The following is a 25,859-nucleotide window of genomic DNA, read 5'->3' as shown; positions in this document are numbered from 1 at the left end:
TACACAGTTCAGTAGATCATGAAATTAGCCCACGCGTTGGGTCTATAAAATCGTATTTAGGCCTTTCATCAGTCTTAGCCATCCATTTTTCAAGGCTCACATATGACTAATGGTTTATTAGTAATTGGATTGGATTAATAAAACCTTATGTATGTTTACCTCAGACGATCTTCTCAGTTAGCACTATCTCTAAAATCGAAATCTATACAAATTATGTCTTTGCTGCCTATATCCCCTGATCGTTTTCTGATCTCACACTTTAATTTAGCTTCGCATACCCCACTTTGCGAACATTACAAATTCATTAATTCTTTGGGGAAACTTTCCCAACCAAAGTTCGGTAATTAGCCCGCCCCATGCCGATTCAGCCCTGAACCGTGGGCCTGTCAACATTTTTTTTTGTTTTTTCTTTTTTTTTTTGCAAATTAGCCGAGAAATAAAGCCAAACTCCATCATCGGAAGAGGCGAGTCGCCGCGTTTCTTCGTCTCTGTTTCTTTAGCTTAAGACACTTAAAAGCAATTTAAACTAAATTAGATTTTTGTCGGATTGCCAATCAAGCGAAAACGTTTTCTAGACAAATGTTAATTTGGCTCATGAGACCTTCGGTCAAAACATTTAAATCAAATTGCAATTGAGCAACTCGATTCAAGTCGAATCAATTCCACAATGTTTTGACTGTCGAGGTTTCTCGGCTGTCAGAAAAGTCTAACAGGCCGAATTATATAAGATAATTTGCGCAATTCTTCGCATTTATTCGCATTATGACTTCAGTGTTTCCCAAGAAATGTTTTTGCAAACTCCTCTCTGTTTTGTATAAATGAATAAAATTGTTTGTCATTTGTTAAAATCGATGCCCAGACTTCACGCAACTTAGGCAAATGAAAGATGCCATAAAATTGCTAATAGACTCCAACCAAAACCCAACCAGACTGCTCTTTGACGAAAGCTGTACCCAATTTTCATTTTATTTATCAATGAATGGATCCGATCGTATTGGAACCGGGTTTATTATCAATAGCTGGACAAGGGTTTCATAAATTTTTGACAGTCGTCTCTCTGTATCTCTGCATCTCTGGCATAACGGATTTCGGGCTCTTGAGAAAGTCCGCCCGAAGATCGTTGACATAGATCTGCATATCACACGGCTATGGGAAGTTTCCGTTTAATCGGAAACATTTGGTAAGCATTTGCGGCCACACAGAACGCGCAGCTGCCAAAAAACCAATAAACAACTATGATGGAGATGATGATGGTGATAATCGATCAGTCGTATCGATTTCGTTTCAATTGTTTGCGGCCTTTGTTTTGCCACTGCGCGTATTGATTTCAATATTTACCAATTTGGCAATTTTTTTATTCACTCTATGTGGAATTAATTTGATTTTTGCCAGCCATCTAGAGGGCCACAAAGTTGAGAGCGTTCACTGATCTTTGGCAGGCAGCAGAAGGCAATGAACGGGCGGAACCCGGAGATGCTGGCAGATGATTTGCCGAAAAATGCTGTTTTTGCCCATTTCTTTTGGCCCGTCTTCTGGGTGGATTATGAAATATTTTTTGGGGTTTTACATAAGCCATCACTTTGCCACTTTGGGGGGCAAAACATCAAAGTTGAAATGGATTACAGTGCTTCAAGCTGTTTTGTTTGCACAGAATGTATTGGGAAATCACAGAAGGTCTTTCACAGATACATCACAAAGTGGATGCCCCAACTTGAGATAATACTTTATTTTATGGTATTTTCAATTTGAAACCATTACGCAAAGTTCCCACACTCAACTCTTCGGCGAGTTGTAAATTCTGGTTTATTTGTGAACGAAATCTAATCGCTGGACGATAATCTAATCGCTGGCTCTGTCAGTTTAATGTCCAATAAAGACCACAAAGTTAATACATCATCGTTAAATAGAGACCTAATGACCTGAGATCGACTCGAAAACTTTCGTTTTGTGCCTAATGCATTTCTTTTGTCCCAGAGACTTTCGCAACTACTGCGTGTTTGTCACCACACCAATCAATCTTTGCCAGCTAGCCATTAGATTGGAGCTGCTTTTTTTCCCCCCCAAAGACACCCATATTTGCATTATGCAATCCAAAACCAAAACAAAACCAAAACAGCACCAACAACAGCAACAGCAGCAACCACAACAAGCAGCAATCATAAGCTTTAATGTCTCACTAAAACAACAACAAACTCCACGCATTTTACCCTCCTAAAAAATACAAAAATACATCGAAATGCAACAGCAGCCAGCCAAAGTCGAGGAAAAGCTGGCAAATGCAGTATTAATTGCACCTACAGCCACAGTCACAGCACCAACAACAACTGCAACGCGCGACAACGCAACAGCAACAGCAACAACAGCAACAGCAGCATCACAAGCAAGAGCACTTGCAACAACAATAGCAATAGCAAACAGCAACACGCCACGCCCATGCCGCCCCTAGCTAATGCCAACAAAGCTCCGTTAATTGTGCTTAAGACAGCCGCATCTGCAGCAGCAACATCCATTGCCGCAGCAGCAACAGCAGCCCCATCCACCGGCACAGCAGCAACATCTGCAACATCTGCTGCTGCTGCTGCTGCTTCGCCCATCAAGCGTCGCAAGAATCCGCTGTCGCCGCTGCTCCTTGGCAGCCAGTGCCAGTCCACCATTGCGCCTCCGCAGGCCATTGCCAGTCCGCTGCTGAGCGGCGGCAGCTGCTCCTCCTCGACCACCTCGCCCCAATCCTCGCCAGCGGTTCGCACCACCAAGGCGAGTCGTCTGCGCGCTGCCGCGCTTGGTGAGTCTCCTCCTCCTACTCCCCTTTCTCCTCAACTCCCAGTCCATCTTCAACCCCGAATTGGTGGAGGTCATCAGGTTTTCCATCTGCCCAAATCCATTACCCTCGTAGCCTAACCACTGTAGTTTGTTTTGTGTGCATTTTCGTTTTCTGGCAACACACAAACTTTCTCATGCAACCAGACTTGAATAATCAAAGGTTCACTTCATGTCTTTGAATTAAAGCGTGTGTAATCACAGATTTAAAGATTCAATTTTATTTATAACAATATTAGTTTCAATTAATATTTATAACAATACCAGTTTCAATTATATTTATAACAATATCAGTTTGAATTAATATTTATAACAATATCAGTTTGAATTAATACTTATAACAATATAAGTGTTAATTAATAATTATAACAATATCAGTTTCAATTAATATTTACAACAATATCAGATTTCCACTCATCTTTTAACAACCTTGGGTTGAAATCAATCACTCAAATGTGTCTTAAAATTCGTAATAGTTGTTTGTAGAGAATGGTTGCACGTTTTTCTCTGTGTTGCCACGCCTGCATTTCATCATCCTCAATATCGTGTGCGTTTCCCTTTTCTCCAACCCAATCCGCAGATAAAAAGAAGGAAGAGGAGCAGCGCCAGCGCTACAGCTCGCCCGTATCGCCAAGAGTTGCCGCCAACGGAGCAGCTTCAGCTCATCCACATCGTCGTCTGAGCAGCTCGGAGCTGTCGCCCAAGTCGCCAGGTGGTGCGACGAGTGGATTCGCCTCGGAGCCAGTCGCTACAGCCACTTCCAACCGAGTCCCGGCCAGATCCGCCTCCCATCCCGTGGACACACCGCCCACACAAAGGCGACAGCCTTTGGTGGCCGTGAGCTCGGACATCTCGATGAAGCAGAGTCTCAGTGAACTGCACTTCACGGGCGGAGCAGTCAGTCCGCCCAAGGCTACGGCGGAATGCACTCTGCGGATGCGACCACGTAGCTCCACGATGAGCACCGAGAATACGGAGAACGGGCGACGTGACCACTTGGCTAATCTGCAACTGAGTCCTGTGCAAAAGCAAAAGCGAACGGTGAGGAATCATTCGACTTTTAATAAGATAAACCACATTAGACATGAAGGAGTTAGTTTAGAAACCGAATGTTTTAAGTGGTTTATCTGCTTAAATTTAGTTCTCGTTGATTAACTTATTAATCAATCTATAATTTGCAGCCCGAGGTATCACCACGTCGTTTGGGAGATCGCGACAAGTCGGCCAAACGGAAATCGAATTTGAATCGTTCGTTGACCGAGGAAGCCACCAAGGATGGCGGTAAGTTGGCAACAGCAACGGCAACGGATGCAGTGCAGCAAACAGCAGACCCACGGGGAGATGAACAGCAGGGCACCAAATGCGGAACGCTTTCAAGCTTGAATAGGCATTCCAATGAGGCCGCAGCAAATAGTGAGATACCTCACTATGATTCATTCGATCTTCGAGCGTCATGTGGCTACCAACGTCTCAGAAAAACACATATTTCAAATACCATTTTCAACATTTTCACCTAAATCATTTTGTGCTGCATCAAGAAAGCTTCTTCACCGAAAGAACATGTGTAAAATATGTTAAAATCCAAGCTGTGCCGAGTCCCTATTTATTGTTATGCACGTGTTATGTCCAGAGTCTGCTTCCTTCGCCAATAAGTTGCAATGAGTGGTTACTAATCGCTGATCTTCTCTTGCAGATGAGGTTGCCTCTTCGACCCGCCGACGCCGTCGTCGTGAGCTGGGAATGGCTCGTCCCCTGGTGCCAGGCGATGATGAAGCCCTGCGAGATTTGCTAACGCCGCAGAAGAGTTCCTGCAGCGAGTCCACCAACTCCGTATCCGAACCGTATCTAAAGTTTGTGCCAGCCGTTCGTCATCCGGAGGTTCCAGTACGCACCATGACTGCTGTGCTGCCTGCACCACGACCTTTGCATGTCCCAGGTGCCCGCAATGTCAGCCAGAAGTTCAATGAGCGGACCAAAACCGATCTGGCAGAGATTAAGAAGATTGCCGAGCAATCGGAGGCGCTGCAGCAACAACCATCGCTGGATGATAACCAGAAAATGTCAGCCATCATACGCAGAAAGAGCACGGATGAGTGTGGAGCAGCTTTGGGGGCAACGAACCAGAATTCACCACCTGCCCCGAATCAAATTGTATCCATACTGAAGAAGAAGGAGCACGGACTGGGCGAGTGCAACTCCAGCGCTTCGAGCAATCCCTCTCCGGTAACCTTCTCTTCGAGCGTGGTGGATCATCCGTTGGCCGGAGCTGGCCGGTGCAAAAGGCAGGGAATACTCAAGAAGAGATCGAGTCTTGATGAATCACGCTACTACTCCCGATCGCATTCGCCCGACGAACGAAGTATTCTCATTAAGTCGGCCAGGCGGAATTCGCTGGAGGAAGCGGGCACTGGACTGAGTCCGGCTCAGGCCCATGGAATACTGAAGCAGAGCAGCTACGACAGCAGCAAGAGCGATGGTTGCCCCTCGGCCACGGAGAGCCAGCCACACAGCATCCTAAAGAAAAAGGACTCGCTATCCACACCCTCGGATGGAGGATGCCACAAGCATGTCTCCATTTCGCAAGCGGTCACCTTGGCTGCAGCTGAACTGGCTGCCCATGATGGCATCACCTACGAGGATGGCGAGGAGCATGAGATACGACCCATTCTAAAGCAGGAGAGCACCTCCAGCGAGGAGGCTGTGCGTCCGCCGAAGCCCATACTCAAAAAGAAATCCTTTGGCGAGGCGGATGAACATGAAATACGGCCGATACTGAAGAGCTCTCGTAAGAGCAGTCGAGAGGAGTTCGATTTGAGTGGCTTGGAAAACGAGGTCAACGATTCCCTATCGTCAATCCTAAAGACAGTCTCGCCGTCCAAGCGTCGGTCGCTCGGTTCCGCTTTGCATGATTTGGACGAGTCCAACACGTCGCCGAGCTTGCTAAAGAGGCGTACCCGTTCGCTGGAACGTCAAGATGTCCAGCCTGGTATGAATTTGGCAGCTGCACTGGACGCCATCGCCACCTCGCAGGCTGCGCCCAGCACCCCAGTGGACTTCGTGACCACACCCACAAGCATATCGGTGGCGGAGCGGATCAAGCGCATGGAGATGCTGTCGACGCCCACATCCCGTGCGGCGGGTGGAGCCAACAGCAGCTGGGAATCGCCACTGCAGGCATCGTCATCGGAGCAGGGAGGAACCACCACCACCCCCAGGGTACTCAAGCCAAGTGTGCTGCGCCGGGATTTGCAGCGGGAGCGGTACAAAACGCAACCCGTGACCAACGAGGAGATGAGCTTGTAAGTCTAAAATAATTGCCACCTCTCTGTTTTAGAAGTATTACGCTTTATAAAACCCTTTGAAATGTGGTTGAAATGAAAAACTTCATAAATATCCTTGTCGGGGCGGTATTTTCCAGAATTTCCATTCAAATTGCCATTGCACATTCACGCTCACAAATTGCGCATACGTCGTGTGGCCCGTCAAGCTGTCAACTGATTCTGCAGTGAACGCCAGTTTACGCTTCGATGGTCCCAAGAATTCCAGCCCCCGAATCCAAATCTGAATCCAAATCTGAATCCGTATCCGTATCTGTGTTTGCGTGGAACAATATTTGTCTATATACTCGCATTCATTGCTATTTTTGGTCCGGCGAGCACATTTCTGGCTGGCACTTGGCCGAGCCTATAAATATTTATACCATCATGGTGCCCACAAAAACCCGCCTCTCTGTCAACTGGAAAATGTACCAGTTGTTTGGTTATTCATGCGCCAGCATTACATAGCCGACATTATAATCCAGTCATGATCGGCTTAATTAACTTTACTGTGGACATACTCCGCTAACCACGTAGCCATAAACTAGCTGATTCTGATGAAAACTTCAACGCATTTCGCCCGCGGATATTTGGGCAGTAGTTTAATTGCTTTCCCATTGCTCCGCATCCAAATGTCAACAAGTTTTGTTTGGCGAACAAGCCAATGAAATCCTCCATGGCTGCTGACCTCAATTCGATTCGCTGTCATATCATTCACTTTTCTTTGCCGCCTTTTATTTGTTTTTTTTTTGGCTCAAAGCGACTGTCTGTTGCTGGTGTCACTTAAGCAGCTTATTGCTTGCCTAATTACCTGCGCAACTATTGAGGCCAACAAGAACTCGGGAGTGCGCGAAATACGAATAAAGGTTAGTAATGGCCAGCGATTATGGAAGGTCGATTGGATTCGCGAGCTTCGAAGGGGGCATCCATAGAAATATTTGTTCATATGTGCGCATGGCAAAGAGGTAAAAAATATGCCTACAATTTATTTATTTGTTCTATTTCATTTTATACATTTATGCCTAGTTTCTATTTATTCCTTTTGTGAAACTGAAATGAGATGGGAGATAGAACAACCATCAAGTACTATCACACCATCATTCCCAAACAATTAGCTCTTTTTTCAACTTGTTGGCCACGATTCCCACCTGAAATAGGTAATTTCTGCGAATCGCGGATTGGCCAATGTCGTGCTCGTAAACCCAGTTTCTTTGCTAAAAGCATTTTAGAATTTTGACTAGAAGATAGAGCGGCACCTCTTCCACTTCCATTTCCACTGCCATCTGCATCGCCTCAAAGTTGCCTGTTCTTGTTGTTTAACTGTGTTTTTATGTCAGTATTTTATGGGTTTGTTGGGCGAGTGAGTGTTTTGCTGTTATTATTATTGTTGGTTTTGTTTTTCGGGGGGCTTTTGTTCCACTCTGGCACTCCCGTCCCCTTCAAAAAAAAAAAAAAAGCAACAATACGGCAAAATCAACCAACAATAACAGTATAAGCCAGGTTGTTCTGGAAGGCTTTTGTTTTTTTGTTTGTGTTTTGGTTTTTTTTCACACTCTCGCTGGCTGTCACATTTGCATTCAGCGAACGGTATTGTCAATATCTTTTGCACTTTTGCCGACGCTTCGTGCCGTGAAATTTATGCTGCCCATACTCGCCAGTTGCATTCAGTAGTTGGCAGCGGGCGAACGCGTTCAGATACAGATACATTCGTATCTTCTATCTGGTATCTATCCGTGACTGAACCTTTGGACGAGGAGGATTCCCCGGAAGGGCGACAGTCGTTCCATGTTATTGCTGCAGCGACGTCAGAGCGAAAAAATGTTTGAGGCGTATATCAGAAAACGGTAACAGCAGGGAAACCGAAAATCAATCTCTAAAAAAATGTCAACGCAAAAGCGGAAAAAAATCGAACCATAATCGCCGGCATTGAGATAGTAAAAAAGTGCACGGCGACATGTGTTGGCCGATTAAATCGATACAGCTCATATATGTCCAATTCGAAGTTATGCTGTATCTTTTCTAATCTCCCGATAAGATAGCCAACAAAAAAAATTGAACAGTTAGTCAGTCAGCCACGAACGAGACTTGGCCTTTCGGTTTTATGGCCAAAAAGAATCACTTTAATAGCCCAATCGTAAATACGAGGGTCGTTTGATAAGTCCGTGACTTTTTGTATTTGCCGCGCACCTGCTCTAAATACAACACTGCTCCTGTCAGCAGTTATCGATTAACAGCTGACTGTAAAATTTTGAGAAAGCTGCGTTTTTTGGTTTGCGTTTTATAGGCATTGAAAGCAGACGATCTCGTGAATTTTAACGAAAATGGAAAAAAGTGAATTTCGTGTGCTAATTAAGCATTATTTTTTGCGTAAAAAATCCATCACCGAAACCAAGGAAAGACTTGATAAATATTATGGGGACTCTGCACCATCAATTTCAATGGTTAAGAAATGGTTTACTGAGTTCCGTTGTGGTCGTACCAGTACAAGTGATGCCGAACGTTCAGGTCGCCCAAAAGAGGTCGTCATGCCAGAAATCGTCGACAAAATCCATGGAATGATATTGGATGATCGGAGAATGAAAGTGCGTGAGGTAGCTGAGGCTGTAGGCATCTCAACTGAACGGGTACATCACATTTTACATGAATATTTGGACATGAAAAAGCTTTCCGCGCGATGGGTGCCGCGATTGCTCACACACGACCATAAGCGCAACCGTGTGACCATTTCAAAGGAGTGTTTGGCGATGTTCAACCGCAATCCAAACGAATTTTTGCGCCGTTTCGTTACCGTAGACGAAACATGGATCCACCACACCACACCAGAGACCAAAGAACAATCAAGACAGTGGGTTTCTCCGGGTGAACGTGCACCAAAGAAGGCCAAGGTGGGTCTGTCGGCCAACAAGGTCATGGCCACAGTTTTTTGGGATGCACAAGGTATCATTCACATCGATTACCTTGAAAAGGGTAAAACGATCACCGGCGAATATTATTCAGAGCTTTTGGACAGATTCGATATTGATTTGAAGCAGAAACGACCGCATTTGGCGAAAAAAAAGTGCTGTTCCATCAGGACAATGCACGGGTGCACACGTGTGTAGTCAGCATGGCAAAATTTCATAAATTGGGCTACGAACTGCTACCCCATCCAGCATATTCTCCAGATTTAGCCCCCTGTGACTATTTTTTGTTTCCAAACATGAAGAAATGGCTCGGCGGTAAGAGATTCGGGTCAAATGAAGAGGTCATCACAGAAACAAACGACTATTTTGAGGGCCTTGAGAAAACCTATTATTTGGAAGGAATAAAAAAATTGGAAAAACGCTGGACTAAATGTATAGAGCTAAAAGGAGATTATGTTGAGAAATAAAACGCTTCTTTGACGAAAAAAATATATTTTATTCAAAAAGTCACGGACTTATCAAACGACCCTCGTATGTCAAAATACGAACTTTGCGTCGAGATCTATGCAGGTTTCGTATGGGGAAATAATTATTTTATGTGCCCATTGAGAAATAGTCTGCAAGTCGGCATCGGCATTCTATTAATAAATCATGTATGTCACACCTCAGTCGGTCCATTCACAAATTCCGTAAATAAGCCTAATGAATATGAGAGGGCCAAAAGAAATGCACTTTTATGTTGCATTAATACAGGTTTTTGTGCTTGAACATTTTTAAATATGAGTATTAATCTATAGAATGTACTTTGAATGATCTTCGAACTTTGTTATGTTATTGTTGAAAATGCCATTTTGTTTGCTCTTTGCCTTGCGGGAAATTTCTCTTTCCCAAAATGAAAGAGTCAGGGAAAATCCACCGCAAAAGAAAAGCCAACGAAGACATTTCCCAGACAGACGGCGGAAAAGAAGGAAAATACCATACCAAAATAAATATAAAGCACGGGCAATAAAAAAAAAAGGCAAGAAAATAAAGCTGAAAATAATTTAAATTTGCCGACAGCGACGTCGACGGCGGCAGAGCAGCACCGCACCACCGAACCACACAGCTCGCACCACCGCACCACCCACTTTCCGCTGCCGACGTTCTCTGCTCTTCTGCTCGGCGTTTTGTTTGTACAAATTTTGCGCTCAGTTGCTCGCGATCGCTTTTTCAATTTTCACGTATCCCCGCAGCAGCGCTGAAATATTAACTATATTTTACGTTTTTACGTAAAAAACTCGAATCGGAATATCGGAAAAAATATAGATTCTTTGCCGCACAGATAGGAAAATAAACAGTGAATAGTGTGTGTTGAAGAAATCGAAACTAACTGATAAATTTATCATCTAAATCGCTGCGCGTTTCTCGGTCTTCGCGTTCGTTCTTCGCGTTATCAGGTGCAGAAGCAGATAGTATATTCTCTATATGTGTGCTTAGTGGAAGGAAAACCACGTTCCCTACGGAAATTCTTGGCCAGTTGCCGGTAGACGGGCTCGCATACCGCGTGTGAATTGAAAAAGGTAGTAAATAAAGAGAGTTTTTTTTTTCTTTTGGGAAAATCCATTGGAAAATCAGTGAAATGTGGCACGAATCGCGCTGGTTTACTCGCACAGCTCTTGAAAATGTATATATTTCGTAATGCGCTAAAAATAAATTCCATGAACGTGTGCAGTTGTGCAGCCAAATGAAAATTCCAACATTCGAGTGCTACAAATTGCCAAATTGGCGAAATATATTTAAATTATATATTGTTAAGCAGCAATGCCAGTGTCTGCATAAATTTGCGTGCTAAATGCGTGTTTTTTGCCCGTGAAATATTCGGCCAAATGACTTTTGTGGGTTTGTGTATCCGCTAAGTTGGCAAAATCGAGAGCTGTTTTTTATATATTTTAACCGAAAAGCGCCCGCTTCTCCTCGATTAGATCACTCGAAATCTACAGTCGTATATTTCCTATAATTCTCGCAACTGTTGCTGCAAATCATCCGTTTTTTGTGCCTCGAAATGTTTGAAATGTGAACGAGAGAATTCTTTTTCCTCGACCGCCCTCACCCGAAATCCAATTAGCTAGTTGTTGCATTAAAATGTTGTATATTTTTAGTCTTTTTGTTATTTTCCGCTTCCTCTTTTTAACATTCGATGTGCGCCAGGCGTGGAAAATAGGCCTGATAAACAAAACAAATATTGGAAAAACTCAAGAGTCGAACAAGTTGTAGGTGAGCTACTAAATATAGAAGGAAATATATTCAAGAGGCCTTTGCAGGGTGATAAACTTGCAAGTTTATGTGGAGAGCCTGTGTGCAACAACATGCACAATCGGCAGTACATATTGAACTTTTATTTTTGTTATCATCAATTCAATTACCTTTCACTGCTGGCTTTTTATTGCCGAAAGAGTTTGGCTAATTCTTCTGGCTTGTAAACTTTTACCTTCACTCCCCTGGAGGCTTACAGTGAATCTAAAAAAGCAGCAGCCGCCAGCGCCAAAGTTTCACCACTAAAACATAATTAAGTTGGCCAAAATTGCCTATAATTATGTCCGAGGGAGAATGCTAGAGATGAATGTTCACAATGAGATTCACAGTGTATTAAGCCCGTTGTTATGTAAATTTCTGCGCCGAGGGAAAACAAGAGTTTTTAGTCAAAAACCAAACAATGTGTATGGTATACAAACACTTCACCTACAATATAGAATTCAGTTATAGAATAAACCTTTTATTAATATGAATTAGATATAGGGAAACCAAAACTTCGATGACCAATGCTTATTAACTTGTGTATTCTTCTCTTGCAGCTTCAAAGCCAACTCCGCGCCCTTCGACATCTCGGCCAGCTCGGCCTTCAAGCCCACCAAGCCGCTGGACATCCGCTTGACCCACGCACCGCACCCACCGCTGATTTCCCCGATAACCGGCCAGCCACTGAGCCACGTGCCCGCCCCACTGCTGCTGTCCTCGTCGACGAACTCAGGAGCGGGATCCTCGTTCCGCCTGGCACGCAGCTCCACGCAGCCGCTGCAGTCGCCGCGAGTTGTCCACCTGGCCGGTCAGGCTACTAGTGGTGGCTCCGCATTGGCGCAATCCTCGCTGTTGGCACGCCAGAACTCGATCAACGACAGCATCAATCTCAGCGAGCAGCTAACCCTATCCATCGGCACGGACAGCGAGCACATCTTTGAGATGTCCGCTCTGGAGGAGGACTCGGCCATTCAGTCGCTGAGCGACGAGACAGCCGCATCCGCTTCCGCATCTGCAAACTCAACCGCCACGACCACCGCAACCACCATGACACCGCCCAGTGGCCTGACGCGGAGCAACAGCGTCCGGGCCAGAGCCAATATGTTCCAGCAGTTGCAGGAGCAGTCGCGCCACCAACGGGCAACGGGTTAGTAGACTAGCCAAGTAGCAAAGGTCTGCTGATGGGTCGGGATGCCATTCACCCAGCTATCAGCAGCGCCATTATCGTAGTCATTCGCTAGCATCGCTAGGTTAGCGGAAATTAGCATGGGGCAATAAAGCAGACGAGCAGCGACCGCTAAGTGAGCCGGTGGCAACGCGAACTTGGTTGCCCCATGTCGCAAGCCGACCGGAACAAGAAGGCCAAGAGCACAGTGGCCAGAACGGGTGCAGATTAGAGTTACAGTTGGGCTAGGGCCACTACACTTTTCTGTGGCAGTATTGTATCTTAGGAAAGTAGCTAATAGGGGAATTCATATTGCATAGTTACTAAATAATTTATTATAATGCCTTGTTATGGTTATTATTCTGTAAATGCCACTAAGCAAACACCTAGGCATTTGTTTTGCAGCTTTCAACAAGCCCAGCAAAACCCATACATTGCGAATATTAATTAGATAAACCGCCTGCTGCTGGTCAGTGTGTATATAGCCTCACTCCAGAGTGCTTGCCAGATTTTGCCATTAGCTGTGGTGTTGTTGCAGCATGGCTCTCATGGTTGTTGGCCAAGTTAATAAGCTGTAAAATGTGTGTCACTTGCCCCACACTCACCCGCACTTCGGAAAGTCGCCGTCTCCGGCAATCAGCAACTAATTGCGTGAGGCTTGCGTGTTGGGTAACATTTGTGACCAGGTGAATGGGAAAGGGGGGTATACTGGAAGGGGATATGTGGTGCAGGTCACTTCAGATTAGAGACTTTCGTTATCGAAACCGAATCGAAGTGATGTAAAAGTAACTAGGCCCTCTTGGAGAACTATGCCAAAATTCGATCGTTATTAGTAGCACACTTGAAAACAAGACACAAAACAATTTTGTTATTCTTTCCTGTGCAATAGTTTTGGGATAAGATATGCCTGCCACACGAAAGCAGCAGGCCACCACCAGGATGCACTGTACAACAATTATAATACAATCGTCCTTTGCAGGAACCTCCCGTCAATCTCCACCAGCGTCAGCGGAGGTGTCCTCAAGTGCAGCCGACAATTCCCTACAAAGTGACGAGCGATCCACGCCAAATGCAACGATGGATGCGGAATTCGGTGAGTTACCATTTGTACATCAATGGTTTCTTAAAGGGAGGAGATGGATACCTGGATAAGCAACTTCAGCTTTTCCGGCTTTCAACTGCTCCCTCAACTTTGCCATTTTACGTTTTCGTTTGATTTGCACGATGCTCATTTGGAATGATAAACATTTATGACTATAATTCATACAAAATACTTATTGTTGTTGCTTACTGTGTCTGTGTTTTCTATAATTTCATATATTTTTTATTGACTCGCCTGAGACTAATTCATAATTAACTCGAACAAATTCGAGATGCAAAAAAGCAGCAGCCACGCCAAATTGCGCAATGAAAGAAATGGAAAAACTGCAAAACAAATTCGTACACTAGTTCGGTTTTCCATGCATGTGCGTACATTGGGTTTTCATTTACGAGTTTTCCATTATTTACGCCAGTTTGAGTTTTCTAACAAATGAATTAACTCCTCGTTATTGTTGTTGCCGTTGCTGTTTTTTGAATTGTTTAATTGATGTTGTTGTTGCCGCATGAGAAAACTAATAATAATTTATTCCCCCACAACTGTATTTTTATGTAATTTAAGACGCGCGTGATTTACTTTTCCACATTTATATGCCACATTTCCATCGAGGTCTTTAGCGCAGTTAATTAAGCGTTCATAATTTAACTGTCTTATTTTACAACATTTTTTACGCCTTTCCGAATGGCTCTTTCTTCCTTGAAAGTGATCCACCATCACTCCTGACACACTTGAAAATGGGTGAGGCTATGGTAACCTCCTTCGATTCACTTATCGGCATGCTTTATGGCCCCAAGATGGGAGCGTGTGTGATAATGAGCTGGTTCTTTGTTGTTTGGCCCAAAAAACAGGCAGTAAAATGTATTGCCAAAAAGGTGGAACGACGTTGAACTTGATAGACGCCCGATAAATATATAATTAGCATGCACAAATTTCTAGGGCTTCGAACTTCAAAAAGCTGATTATGGTCATCTATGCAAGAAGTAAATTTTAAACTAAGCACATTGCTTCAAACTTTACTTGCACTATTGGCTTATTAGATTTTTATGGTTTCATTATATATATTCATGCTTTCCTTTGAACACAAGATGTGCTCTTCAGTAAATGATTTAAGCAATTTGATGCAATCCAAACATTTGGCTATTTCAAGCTACTTCCAACCAGTTTAAATCGTGCTTAAAAAATTTTCCATAATTTCTTTGCGTCTTGTTTATCAGTTAAACAACCCACACAGAACACAGAAAATGCCACTCACTCGCTTACAAAGAAAGTTCATATCAATTGAAAGCGCTGTGGAAGAACCAATATCGAAAGTTGCAAATGAAAATGAAAATCGAGAAGATGGCAGTTGTGCGTCTGTGTGGTGGACAAAGCAAAAAGCAAAGCAAAAATTTAAAAAAAGCGCAAAAAGTGGCGAATTATAGAAATTGCTTTATAAACGCCAGACGAACTTTCTATGATTCAGTTATGCGGGGGTACCAATAATCATCTTTTGTGATGGTCGCTCAGTGTGTTTAGTGCCTGATAAAGGCAGCTGCAAATGATAGTGTAGTGCGGGAAGTGTATGGATATGTATAGCATTATCGCAGCAGCGGCAGCATTTGAGTGTGGGCAGCGGATATAACCGAATGCGCAGCTCGTCTTTGACTCTTGTAAGTCGCCGCAACTCAAAGCAACCACAGGCAGGCAGCCAGAGCAGCAGCAGCAATGAATATTTAGATTTGAATTAAATTCCAAATAGTGACACTTCGAGCAGACTGAGCAAATGCAATGCGTAAGTGGTGCAAAGGCCACAGGAATGAACACTTTAGCAAAAACTAATCTCTAACACCAAACCCCATATAGAACCCTCATCCCTGTCGCTCGCTGAGCGGCTGGCCTTCTTCAGCAATCTTTGCGAGAGCGGCGGAGGAGGCGGCAGTGCCAGCGCCAGTGGAAGGTACCGCAGTCGCACCAGCAGCTATTCGAGGAGTCCGCCCGTCGATCGCACCACTCCCAGGAGCAGCACCACCGCCAGCAGTGCTAGTGTGACGCCCACGCCAATGGATTACTCCCCGATTCCCCACGACAAGGAGCCATCCAGTCTCACGCTGGAGAGCATCATCGAGCCCGAGCAGGAGGAGGTCAAGGAACAGGTGGAGCAGGTGGACCAGGAGGAGGTCAAGCTGAGGAAGAAGGAGCCACCTCTGAGGGAATCTCCCCTGCACAATGGCTTCCACGTGCTGACCAGATCCGCCACCGAACCGCCGTCGTCCACCTTGCCCCTGCCCATAAGCATACGGACTGTGGGCAAGCTAGTTCTGCCCGATACCTTCCGCGGCGATCGCAACAACAACAACAACAGCAGCAGCAAAAGCACCAGCTGGAGCAGCTCCTGCATGGTGAAACTGCAGAGCTTGGAGCCAGTAAGCCTGTCCGTGCATTCGCGCACCATTGGCAAGGTGAAGTCTCCGTTCATAGAGAAGCAGCTGGAGAAGCCACATGCCGAGAAGCTAACGAACGGAACCAGCGACAGTGGCTCCGACTCGGGCAAGGAAAACTGCGCCTCCAACGAGCAGGAGCATCTGCAGCGCCAGCAGTCGCAGGATGAGGATCGTGCTGCTCCGCCCAGAGTGTCCGAGATGAGGAGGAAAATCAGCCGACTGGTGCAACAACAGCAGCCGCAGCCACAGCCGGTCAATCGGCGGCACACCACCGAGATCACCACCGTGACCATTGGAATGCGATCCCCCAACGTGGACGATCGCTTTGCCAAGTACTTTGGTGTTAAGGAGTGCAGCAGCACGACCACACTGCAGAAGACACAATCGCTGCCACCCAGCCAAGTTGAGGCCACCAATGCGCACGTGAAACTGCCGCAGATCACTACCGTGGTTTCCAAACGGCGAGAGCTGCTCAAGAGGACGCGACCCCTGTCCATGGATCACTACTCCAGCGGCTGCACCAGTCCCACAGCCATGCCAAGTCCCAAGAGAGCACATTCGCCCGCCGGCCGGCGAAAGGCGGCCATTTCCAGCATCGAGGACATTGAGGTTACGCCCGATGAACTCCGGGCCGCAGGCAGGAACTTCAAGCTGTTGTACGGCGAGTTACTGGGCTGAAAAATTGTATATTTTGGCCAAGCATTCAAAATTTCCCAATTTTTCAAATTTCCCCAAACCCCTCTGCTTTCAATTTCGAACACAAACAAATCGCTCTCTTCGTGTGGGTCCGCGCTCAGTGTGATAGATGCGTCCGATCCCAATTCCAAGCTATTAACTATCTAGTAGTCTCATAGTAATCCCAATAAAGAAAACAAAAAGAACGAAACGAAAATTCCACAGATATGTCAAGCGAAAACGAAAGTAATAAATGAAAAAAAAAACTACGTATGTTAGGAATGTATTTAAACCAAGAGACAGTTTTATTCCCAACGGCTCGTATATTATGTGTGTGGCCAGCAAAGCCTTCCAGTTTACCTTTATCCTATATATTATTATGCCGAACTGCTTTTGTGCTTATTTATACATAATACACTACTTTTTATTTACATTTAAAAACGAATTGTACCTTAAACGGAATTATATTATGATGAGTATGTATTACATTTATTATTATTATTGTAATATTTAATTAATGGAAGTTGTTAAACCAAGAAAATAAATCCAAGAAATGTGCTAAAGAATGAGAGCAACATACTATTAGGTAAATACTATGATATACCCATGCTGAGTAAGTACTTTATCGTGTCTGAGCATGTTTGTGGCTTTGAGCCTTTCTCCGCGCTTCTCAAGTTTGTAAGTACGCAGTGACTGAGCATGTTTTTATGATTTTCGCCTGTTTCTTTAAGGATTGATTTGCTGCATTCCTATGGACTTCACAAACCTCATTATTTGACAAAATAAACTTGAAATAATTTGTGAAAATTACTGTATTTTATAGGAAAACCAAACACCGAGCCACTGAAGGGCATTCTTAAGACGGGAATGCCAGTGCTAGGTATGGGACGCGGTCTTATGCCCGTGGATCTCAATGCCGAGCTGAAGAACCGCCTCAAACGCTCCACCCATGCCACTGTTTCCAATCTCCGCAAATCTGCCACCACGGCAGATGCCACTAGAGCAGCTAGTGATGAGGTGGACAATCCGCAGAGGAACCTAGCCCAGATCCTGAGGAACGTGTCCAAGGAGAACTCCACGCCGAAGCACGATGATGCCGTGAGTCTGGTGCGGAATCTCTCCACCCTGGGACAACCTCGTTCGCTGGCCAGAGACGATGCAGCTGGGAATTGTGCATCCGCATCCGAAGGCGAGAGTTCAGGGGGTCGCGAGATCGAGGCCATAATCAAGAACAGTGCTGTGGCCAGACGTCGCCGACAGCAACAGCAATCGCAGCAGCAGCAGAATCAGCCAGATGGGTGAGTCCTGGTCCACGTCCTGGTCCTGCTACTCCTCGTCCTCGTGCAGCATCTGAGTCCTGTGCTCCGTGTGTTAGTGCACTAACCCATAGCTATTACTAACCTGCAGTTGCAAAGTGTGTGCAAAGTGCCGCGGCATCGTGGTTTTATAATCGTATTTAGACAGCAACATACATGCATCAAATGTGTGTGCTCCTCAAGACTGGTTCCCAAAAGTAAAACTAAATATTTACATTTAATGCCGAGTTGGGATGAAATTTACATTAGTTAGACGTTCATCACCTTGTATTGAACATTTGTAAATGTATCCGCACACTCCACTTCTACACCCTGTGTTCGTTTGCCGAAAAGACTTTTGCTTTCGATTTAACCGATTTTCTGCACTCGAACAAAAAGATTCCTAGTCAGAGTGCAGCCCATTGCAAGGAGCTACTACTGGCCACTTGGCCAGCGGCCGCAGCAACATCCGCATCCGGCGCAGCAACAAGGCCAACAGCAGCAACCGCAGCAGCAGCAGCAAGTGTTGCTCTTGCAGCAGCAACCAAAACCCCTTTACAAGCTTCTTCGGCCCAGACATTTTGTAAAGAATTAGAAACTAAGTTGAAGCTTGCATTGCTTACTACCGTTTGTGCAAAATACTAATTAACTGATATATACACAAGAAGTAATATATTTTATCGAAAACTTGTTTTAACGATATATTATGCCACATTATATATTTTTACGTGATGCCAAAAAGCAGATAAAAGCAAAGAAACAAGCAAATAAAAAGAAACATTAATAAAGTTGACGGAAATCCTAATTAACTGTAGTTTTGTTTGGCCACTAACTGTTCCTTCTTACTAACTAAATGTTTAATAACAGCATGGAACATTAATCTACTGCTACCATTTTCCTGTTAAAAGTTGCAAGTATCACATTATTTCGTTTCGCGCCAAACTTTCAAATTGCGAATCGATAATTCGCTTGATATCGATATTTTCTTTGTTTTCTCTTTCAACATAACAGTGTTTTACTCTTTTAACAGTAGTGTTAAGTTAAATGTTATCATAGCAGAGATTCATATCTTAACATATTCCCTGGTTTCAAACCATCTCCAAAGTTTCCAGCTTCTTCCGCATTGGCGCCTTTTTCGCAAAAGAGAGGAACTTGTATTTAAGAGAGAATTAGAGTGGCCGTATCCGTGGAACTGGTCACACTGTGGGGTATATAAGCAGAAAGAAACCGGAATTCAGCGCGATTTTTAAAAAGTTTTCGCCCTGAACGGTCGTTTCAAGCGTCGCGGAGCAAGAAGAAGAAAATACGTACAGCTGTTTGGGACGCGAGTTTTGTTTATGAAACATATCAACAAGAGTTATGGATATTAGTGCCGCACAGAATGCTCGAATATATTCTGTAGTAAATGTACAACGATTTTATTAGGTATCCAGTGCAAATACGTGTTTTATTTTGTTGTTTACCTTTTGGAAACGCGCGCGTTTTTGTGCCGGTTGTTGAAATTATGCAAATTTAGCGCGATCCGCAGATAATTCATCGTTGCTGCGAGCAAAAAGAAGGTTTTGCTTCTTAATTAAAACAATTGCTGGCAATTGAAAGTGCAAGTGCAAATTGCGGCGGAAACAGCGGCTTTTATTGCAGTCTGCCAAAGGTTTGTACAAATTACGGAGCATTCATACAGAAAACCAGAAGTTCCTTTATTTTCGCAAGGGCTGCATCTGCCTGGTTCCGTCTCGCTCTAACTCCTTGCCGTTCTCCTTGTCTTACCTGTAGCCGAACAGCCGAAAAAACTGTAAAATGGTTGTTTTGTTTCCATTCAAACATTTTGCTGATTCACCGAAACCTCTGCAGACTTGCATGCACTGGAAAAAGTTGGGAGTTAATTGAACAAAAAAGTGAAGTTAAAATATTGAATTATTGAAGTCGTCAAAAGTTTAACAATTCGCAAAGTTAATCAGTTATGGGTCTTAAAACAAAAATGACTTAAAAAATAAATTAAATTTTATATACAAAGTTTCTGGTAAAAACCAAAATCTTTATCAATGTGGAAAATCCCAGTGATGTTAAAGAACTCTTTGGTTTTATTTTATTGCTTCGGAAATTGGAAGGGACTATATATTTTTTAAGTGTATCACCCCATCGCCATAGATTTGATGTTGTCCAGACATTATTGTTGCTTTCGTGTTTGCTTGCACTTGGAATGCCTATTGTTTTTCTCTCTCTGTCGAAACAAAATCTGTACAAAAAATGTTTGCAGCCGATGCTTTTGTTTTGGTTTTATTTCTTAGTGCTTTCCAGTTTTTAAAGTCGGACTCGCTTGAGCAATTTTAGCCAAATTTTGTTGATTTAGTCGACTTTAATTATCAAGTGTTTGATGTCTATTGTCTCAGGGTTCAAGGTTCCGTATTTAGGCCAGCATTTGCATAAATATCCAAAAGCAGGCACGATCGAAAAATTAAATCAATCAAAATTATAAGTGTTTTACCTCGAGCAATTTATTTGTAATTATTATATTTGTTTATTCAAACCTTTCTGAGTTGTATTGCATAATTTGAGTTCGGCTGAACTCACCCACAAAACAGGTAATCCGAATAATAAATAATCAAATGCGGAGCGAATCAAATGTTTAAGGTGTTGGAGGAGAATGCCTTTCGTTTTCAATGAATTTGCATAATTTGTACTTTTATTAAGCTTTTTCTTGTGGTTCGCTTTGGCCCGTGGCGAATTTCTTTGGCGGTGCCATTTGATGAGCAATTATGAGAAATGAAAACGAAATTAGTTTGCAATTTGTTTTATTTGATTCGTGTTTTAATGGCGAGCGTGTCTGCCCAAAACCAATTAAATAATAGTTAATCGCCATGCAAAGCAATGCAGTCACTGCATTCAGGAAAACCGATTAGTCTCATATTTCAGCAGTTGTGCTTATTCAACTGGCCAGCACTGTAGGTCTGAAGGAAAACTATACCTATTGGATATCAAATTGGTTCGAGGAATATTGACATTTGTTTAGTAGCAACTTCATTAGCGCTGTTTGATATTTCAATAGCGGGGATATGCAGCACAAATACTCGGAAAAGTTATTGAGGAAGGTTTAGATACTTGGAAAATATGCCTATATACAGCTTACCTAGATAAGAAGTTGCCTCTTCGATTTCCCTTTTTTATGGCAAAGTGCTCATTTGTAAACAAACAATAGATTGGCCATAAATAGACAGTCGAGTGCTGCTTATCGCCTCGGATTTTTATGATAGTCGAGGGGCACTTGGGGTTAATTTCACTCCACAATACACATGGGAAAGTCTGAAAAGTGGATGTGCATCGCCATTACCCCAAATCCACATGCACAACACCCACAACGCAGAGAGAGAGCGCAGCTATCCAAGGGACAGAGATAGAGATAGCAATGCCCGATCACGTCGGTATAGGAAAAACGTGAGTCCAAACGCTAATGAGCCAAAGCAAATAAACGAGGCGGATTGAAACAAAAGTTCTGCGGGAGAAGCTGAAAAACTCAGGGGCCTCGCACAGTACACAAGGAAATAAGCATAGAAATGTATTAAACATAGAGGTGTAATCTCTGTATTCAAAATATTTACCAGTTCCTAAAGACCATATGTTGTTATGCACTTACCTATGTTCCTTTTATTACTATGTCGAAACAAACGAAGAGAAAACCAGACAGAAGCTTGCTTCTAAACAAAAGATCTGCTTTTAGATATCTGTGTCCAAATGCCATTTGTCTAAGTGCATATGGCGACTTGGATCGACTGGCATTAATTGAAAAATGCCGCGTGATCGAATGATGCATTATCAAGCGGAAAGCTCTGCTAAGCGGCTGAACCGATCCGATACGATGGGATCCCATAGCCATAACCATATAGCATATAAAGCCCATTCCCAGCCGATATCCCCCGCCTCCGCCTCTGCTCCCGAATCGAGTGGAGAAACATTTCCATTTAGGGGCATGTTATTTGATGCTGCGCTGCGTGCTGGAGAATGCATTTCCAGATTACACAACCATTAAACTCACATAATTCCAAGGCACTGATCCATTAATTATGTTTTCGCTTCGGTTTGTTCTGCTCCCAACCACGGGGCTATAAATATTATTTTATTGGAAAAAATCTGAGCCGCCACAGCATCGTCGTCGATTGATAAAGTTGTTCGCATCTGGGGAAGTTTTATGGGTCCTGGTACTGCAACCAATTCCCGATGCAATCGCGTTTGCCTTCCCAAAGTAAAGTTGTCTAAAATATTACACAATCGTTGGGCTCTAGTACATTGACTCCTTTCGGTTTATACCCTGTTTACTTAGCTGCTTCTCTTTCTGGCCTTTTCACTATTACTTGCACAGCTGTTGTATCTGCATCTTTGTATCTGTGTGTTTCTGTATCGGAAAATGTATCTACCGCTGGCTGTTACTGTCAGTTTCAAATGCTCCGCTTCCTCAATTTGTCTGAGCAAGTGCTTTTGGGGCAAATTGGCCTGTGGCGTTGATTGACCAACTATCGTTTAATTGGACTTACTGTGGAGATAAACCCTTGATCGAGTGCATTATGAAACACATCTCCCACACTCACAGCTCATTAAATACCCCATCAGTGCCCCCTCAGTTTTTATGCCAGCTAATTTATGGCTCGTGGGCTCCAAAAACTTGAAGATTTCGCAATTGAATTCGAATTACTTAAAAATACAAGCAAAAAAACGAACTAGAAAATCCACTGGCAGGAAGTGGCGAAACTCAAAAATTGGTTGCGTGGATATAGCTGACTTAATATGACTTTAATGAGGACTAATTGCCAACTGTTGCAGGCGATAGAAACGCTCCGAAAAGCTGTCGATCTTAGCAGTTTCTGGAGGAGATTTGAGAATTGGAAATTAAAATTTAATTACGCTGAATGATAGCTTTCAAATGTGTGTAGCTTATAGTACTCGATAGTCTTTATTAGTCATTTCAGAACATTTTATGTATAATAAATCCATTAGGCATTCGCAACAAAATGGCTATTCAATTGCATGCTCCATTCGCTGTACCTCCGATTTCATGAGTCATTTTTGGCCAGCGCATCACATCCTTTTATGCTCGGACGCCACCATAGTGACCATGGCCATAAATCTAGTCGGTTTTATGGCCAGAAGCGGAAACGTGAGTCGCCGCTTTGTGGGCGCATATTATATATTTTTAGGGCGCAGGAGCCGTAATAGATGCACTTAAACTGTCACTTCAACAGTCCCAGACGGCGTTTTTCCGACATTGACTTTGACACTCGCGAAGTCAACAAACCCGCCAGGATAATATGCAAATCCCCGTGGCTCTTTAATTCCTCACTATTTGCATGCTGTCTTTGCTATGTTTGCTATGTTTGCCTGCCCTGTCTGGCTGGCAAATAAAACTCATCAGGCCAGTTGACAACTCATTAGCTGGGGCATTCAAGGAGGGCTGGCTTTCTGGGTTGGATGTAGAAATACCGCCTCCTCCTTCGCGTCCCCGTACAATGAACTCATTTCGGACAAAGTTCTGGTCTGCAACGTGGATTCGTGGACTGGCATTCGCTACTTTTGTTGTCTGACAAGCGCTCATAAATCTGCAACTGCAGCTGGTCCTCATACTTGGAAAAATACTTGTGGCATTCTTGCGAGATTAATTACATGATTTTGCATCGAGAGAAAAGCTTAATCCCGTAATTAAATTGTGTTCATTAACTGCGTTTAATGCTGAAGGATACTTCGATATTTTTGTGATCTGTAAGTTGCGACTTTCAGTTTGGAACTTCATGCACACTCATTGCAATCTGGATTTTCTCTGTGTGCAGCTGCTTCCAGCAAATGCAAAGTGGAGGTGCCCCATCCCATGCCCACTGCCCTCGATCTGCTGCCCCCGGTCTCCAATTTCCCGACTCCATCTTCTCCAGCAGCTGAAAGCAACTCTTTGTGCTGGGCCTGCTGGTTTGGCTCCTTTGTCTGTCTGCCCTGTCATAGATATCATCATTGGGCATTTATTATTATTTCAGTCCTTCGGTTTGGCGCAGCATCTTCGTGTGCGCCTGGTTATTCAATTTCCTCTGTACGTAGTACGTACTACGTGGCCTGTACTTCAACTTCGGTTTCCTTGATATGCGAAGCATTGAGGCCACTTGCTATCGCGTACTATCGATTTCTGGGCGACAGAGTGACAAACAATGGGCTGTTTTCCTTTGATATATTGAATTGCATTGTTTGGCCCTGGCTGTCAGTGCATTGCCATTTCCATTTCCACATCCATCTCCACCTGGAGCTGCTGCTTCCATCCAACTCCCAGACTCCCAGACCCCCAATCAACCCATCTTGGCTGTCGGTCGTCGACTGTCGACTGTCGCTTGTCAGTCAATCAATTAGACACCTGTTGCTCGGTGCTTAGGCTTCTACGCTAAAAAGCGAGACAGCTGACATTCACAGAGGAACTTCCATATGTCGATAAGTGAGCGCTATAAAAGTCACCAAAGTAAATATTTTCATTGATTTATTAAAAAGTTTTAACTTTTGAACATGGATTTCGTTGAAATGGGAAAATGCAAGTTAATCAAATGATGTCTCTACAAAAGGTTTTATTTGGGATGTGAAGCAACTGAACAGGATTTGTATTTATTTAAAATCTTGTAAGTAGCGCACTCTCTCTAAACCAAAAGGGAAGCACTTCCTTTCCCAATTTCCGGCGATTCGAAGCCGCCATCTTCCATCTTCCATTGGCCATCATCAACAGCATCCTCTCGCCGTAAACTGTTAATCGATTATTAATGACTTTGGCGCAATTAAGTAACAAACAAAGCAAAAATCGCTTTATCGGGCAGCAACAACATGCCATTACCCATTACCAGGCAGCCCCACAAACTTGGCCAAGACAGCAGGAAAAGGGGCGGGGCGGGGTGCCTGTGTGTTCACTGACAGTAAAAGTTGCAACTTGCTACGTGCAACTGGCAGCTTCAACAGCAACAGCAAAAGGCGGCAAGTGCAGGCCAGGCTGCAAGGCAGAAATCTTATAAAAAATCAACATGCAAAACCAAAAACAACTTACGCCTTAAAATGTGAAAATGCGAATGACCCGAATACACCGACACATAGATACACACACCCATACAGCTGCGCTGAAATTGATAGCATACACGGCGCATGCGCAACACGCCTAAAAGCCTTAAAAGGCACCACAACCACAACTTCGATGACGACGGGCGACGATTTCCTTTTCTGCGCTTTCAGTTGTTGCTTTTTTCAGCTCCAGGCAAACTAGTTTTACGTACGGTTGGTTAAATACCCTGTACACGAACGGATGATAACGAGGGTATATTCAGCTGAGGAGCAATTAATGATGATAATACCTAAAGGATGCATAGTAGATAACCTTTAAGAGTTGTATGTTGCATCCTTTCACTTTTTTCATTTTTATTTTTATCATTTAATTTTAACCCATACAGGATATAATTAATTCGATACCTTATTTACTGAGTGCCACATATTTCCATGGCTTTTGTTTTTGGCGACAACGATGCCGCCATCGCACTTGCAACTTTTCCTTAATTGGCCAGTCTGTCAGTCGGCTTCGATTTTGGCATAGGCAATTTTCATTTATTTATGCAAAACATTCGCAAATATTTATTGAGCATTTTTCACTGGCGCTCTCACGTTGCATTAACACATTTCCCCCAATTTTCAGCCCGTGCCCCAATGAAAACGAAAAGTTCACGTTTTCGATCGTGAAAAACCCGTTTCGTTTGGTTATGCATAACGTTGACAAGCCTCAGATTTTCGTGCGGCATTTGTTTATTTATTTTTGTTCAGTTTTCGCCACGGCTGAGTGGCTCCAGAGTCTCTAGAGTCTCAGCCTGAATCTAAAGCTGTAGCTGTAGCTGGAGGTGGAGCT

General features: G+C 43.8%; 1 protein-coding gene across 20 annotated transcripts in view; it reads left to right on the top strand.

Moving 5' to 3' along the window:
* LOC6533506 (supervillin) overlaps nucleotides 1-25,859 on the top strand; it is a 115,204-nt gene that overhangs the window by 63,192 nt on the left and 26,153 nt on the right. For 6 of the 20 annotated variants that reach the window (XM_039374397.2, XM_039374395.2, XM_039374398.2 and 3 more), the window contains 7 exons: nucleotides 2,246-2,782; nucleotides 3,398-3,858; nucleotides 3,999-4,098; nucleotides 4,511-6,116; nucleotides 11,869-12,458; nucleotides 13,456-13,569; nucleotides 17,494-17,968. In XM_039374397.2, the coding sequence (XP_039230331.1) occupies nucleotides 2,246-2,782; nucleotides 3,398-3,858; nucleotides 3,999-4,098; nucleotides 4,511-6,116; nucleotides 11,869-12,458; nucleotides 13,456-13,569; nucleotides 17,494-17,968 (3,883 nt within the window). Of the gene's footprint in view, nucleotides 1-2,245; nucleotides 2,783-3,397; nucleotides 3,859-3,998; nucleotides 4,099-4,510; nucleotides 6,117-7,836; nucleotides 7,979-11,868; nucleotides 12,459-13,455; nucleotides 13,570-15,327; nucleotides 15,347-15,417; nucleotides 17,237-17,493; nucleotides 17,969-18,364; nucleotides 18,771-25,859 lie in introns of those variants that run through there. The other 14 variants (XM_015194610.2, XM_002094181.4, XM_039374399.2 and 11 more) reach the window with 12 other exon arrangements.

This window comes from Drosophila yakuba, chromosome 3L, assembly GCF_016746365.2.
Source record: "Drosophila yakuba strain Tai18E2 chromosome 3L, Prin_Dyak_Tai18E2_2.1, whole genome shotgun sequence".
NCBI classification, from domain to species: Eukaryota; Metazoa; Arthropoda; class Insecta; order Diptera; family Drosophilidae; genus Drosophila; species Drosophila yakuba.
Note: the sequence above shows the minus strand (reverse complement) of the source record. Positions and strands in the feature narration are given on the sequence as shown.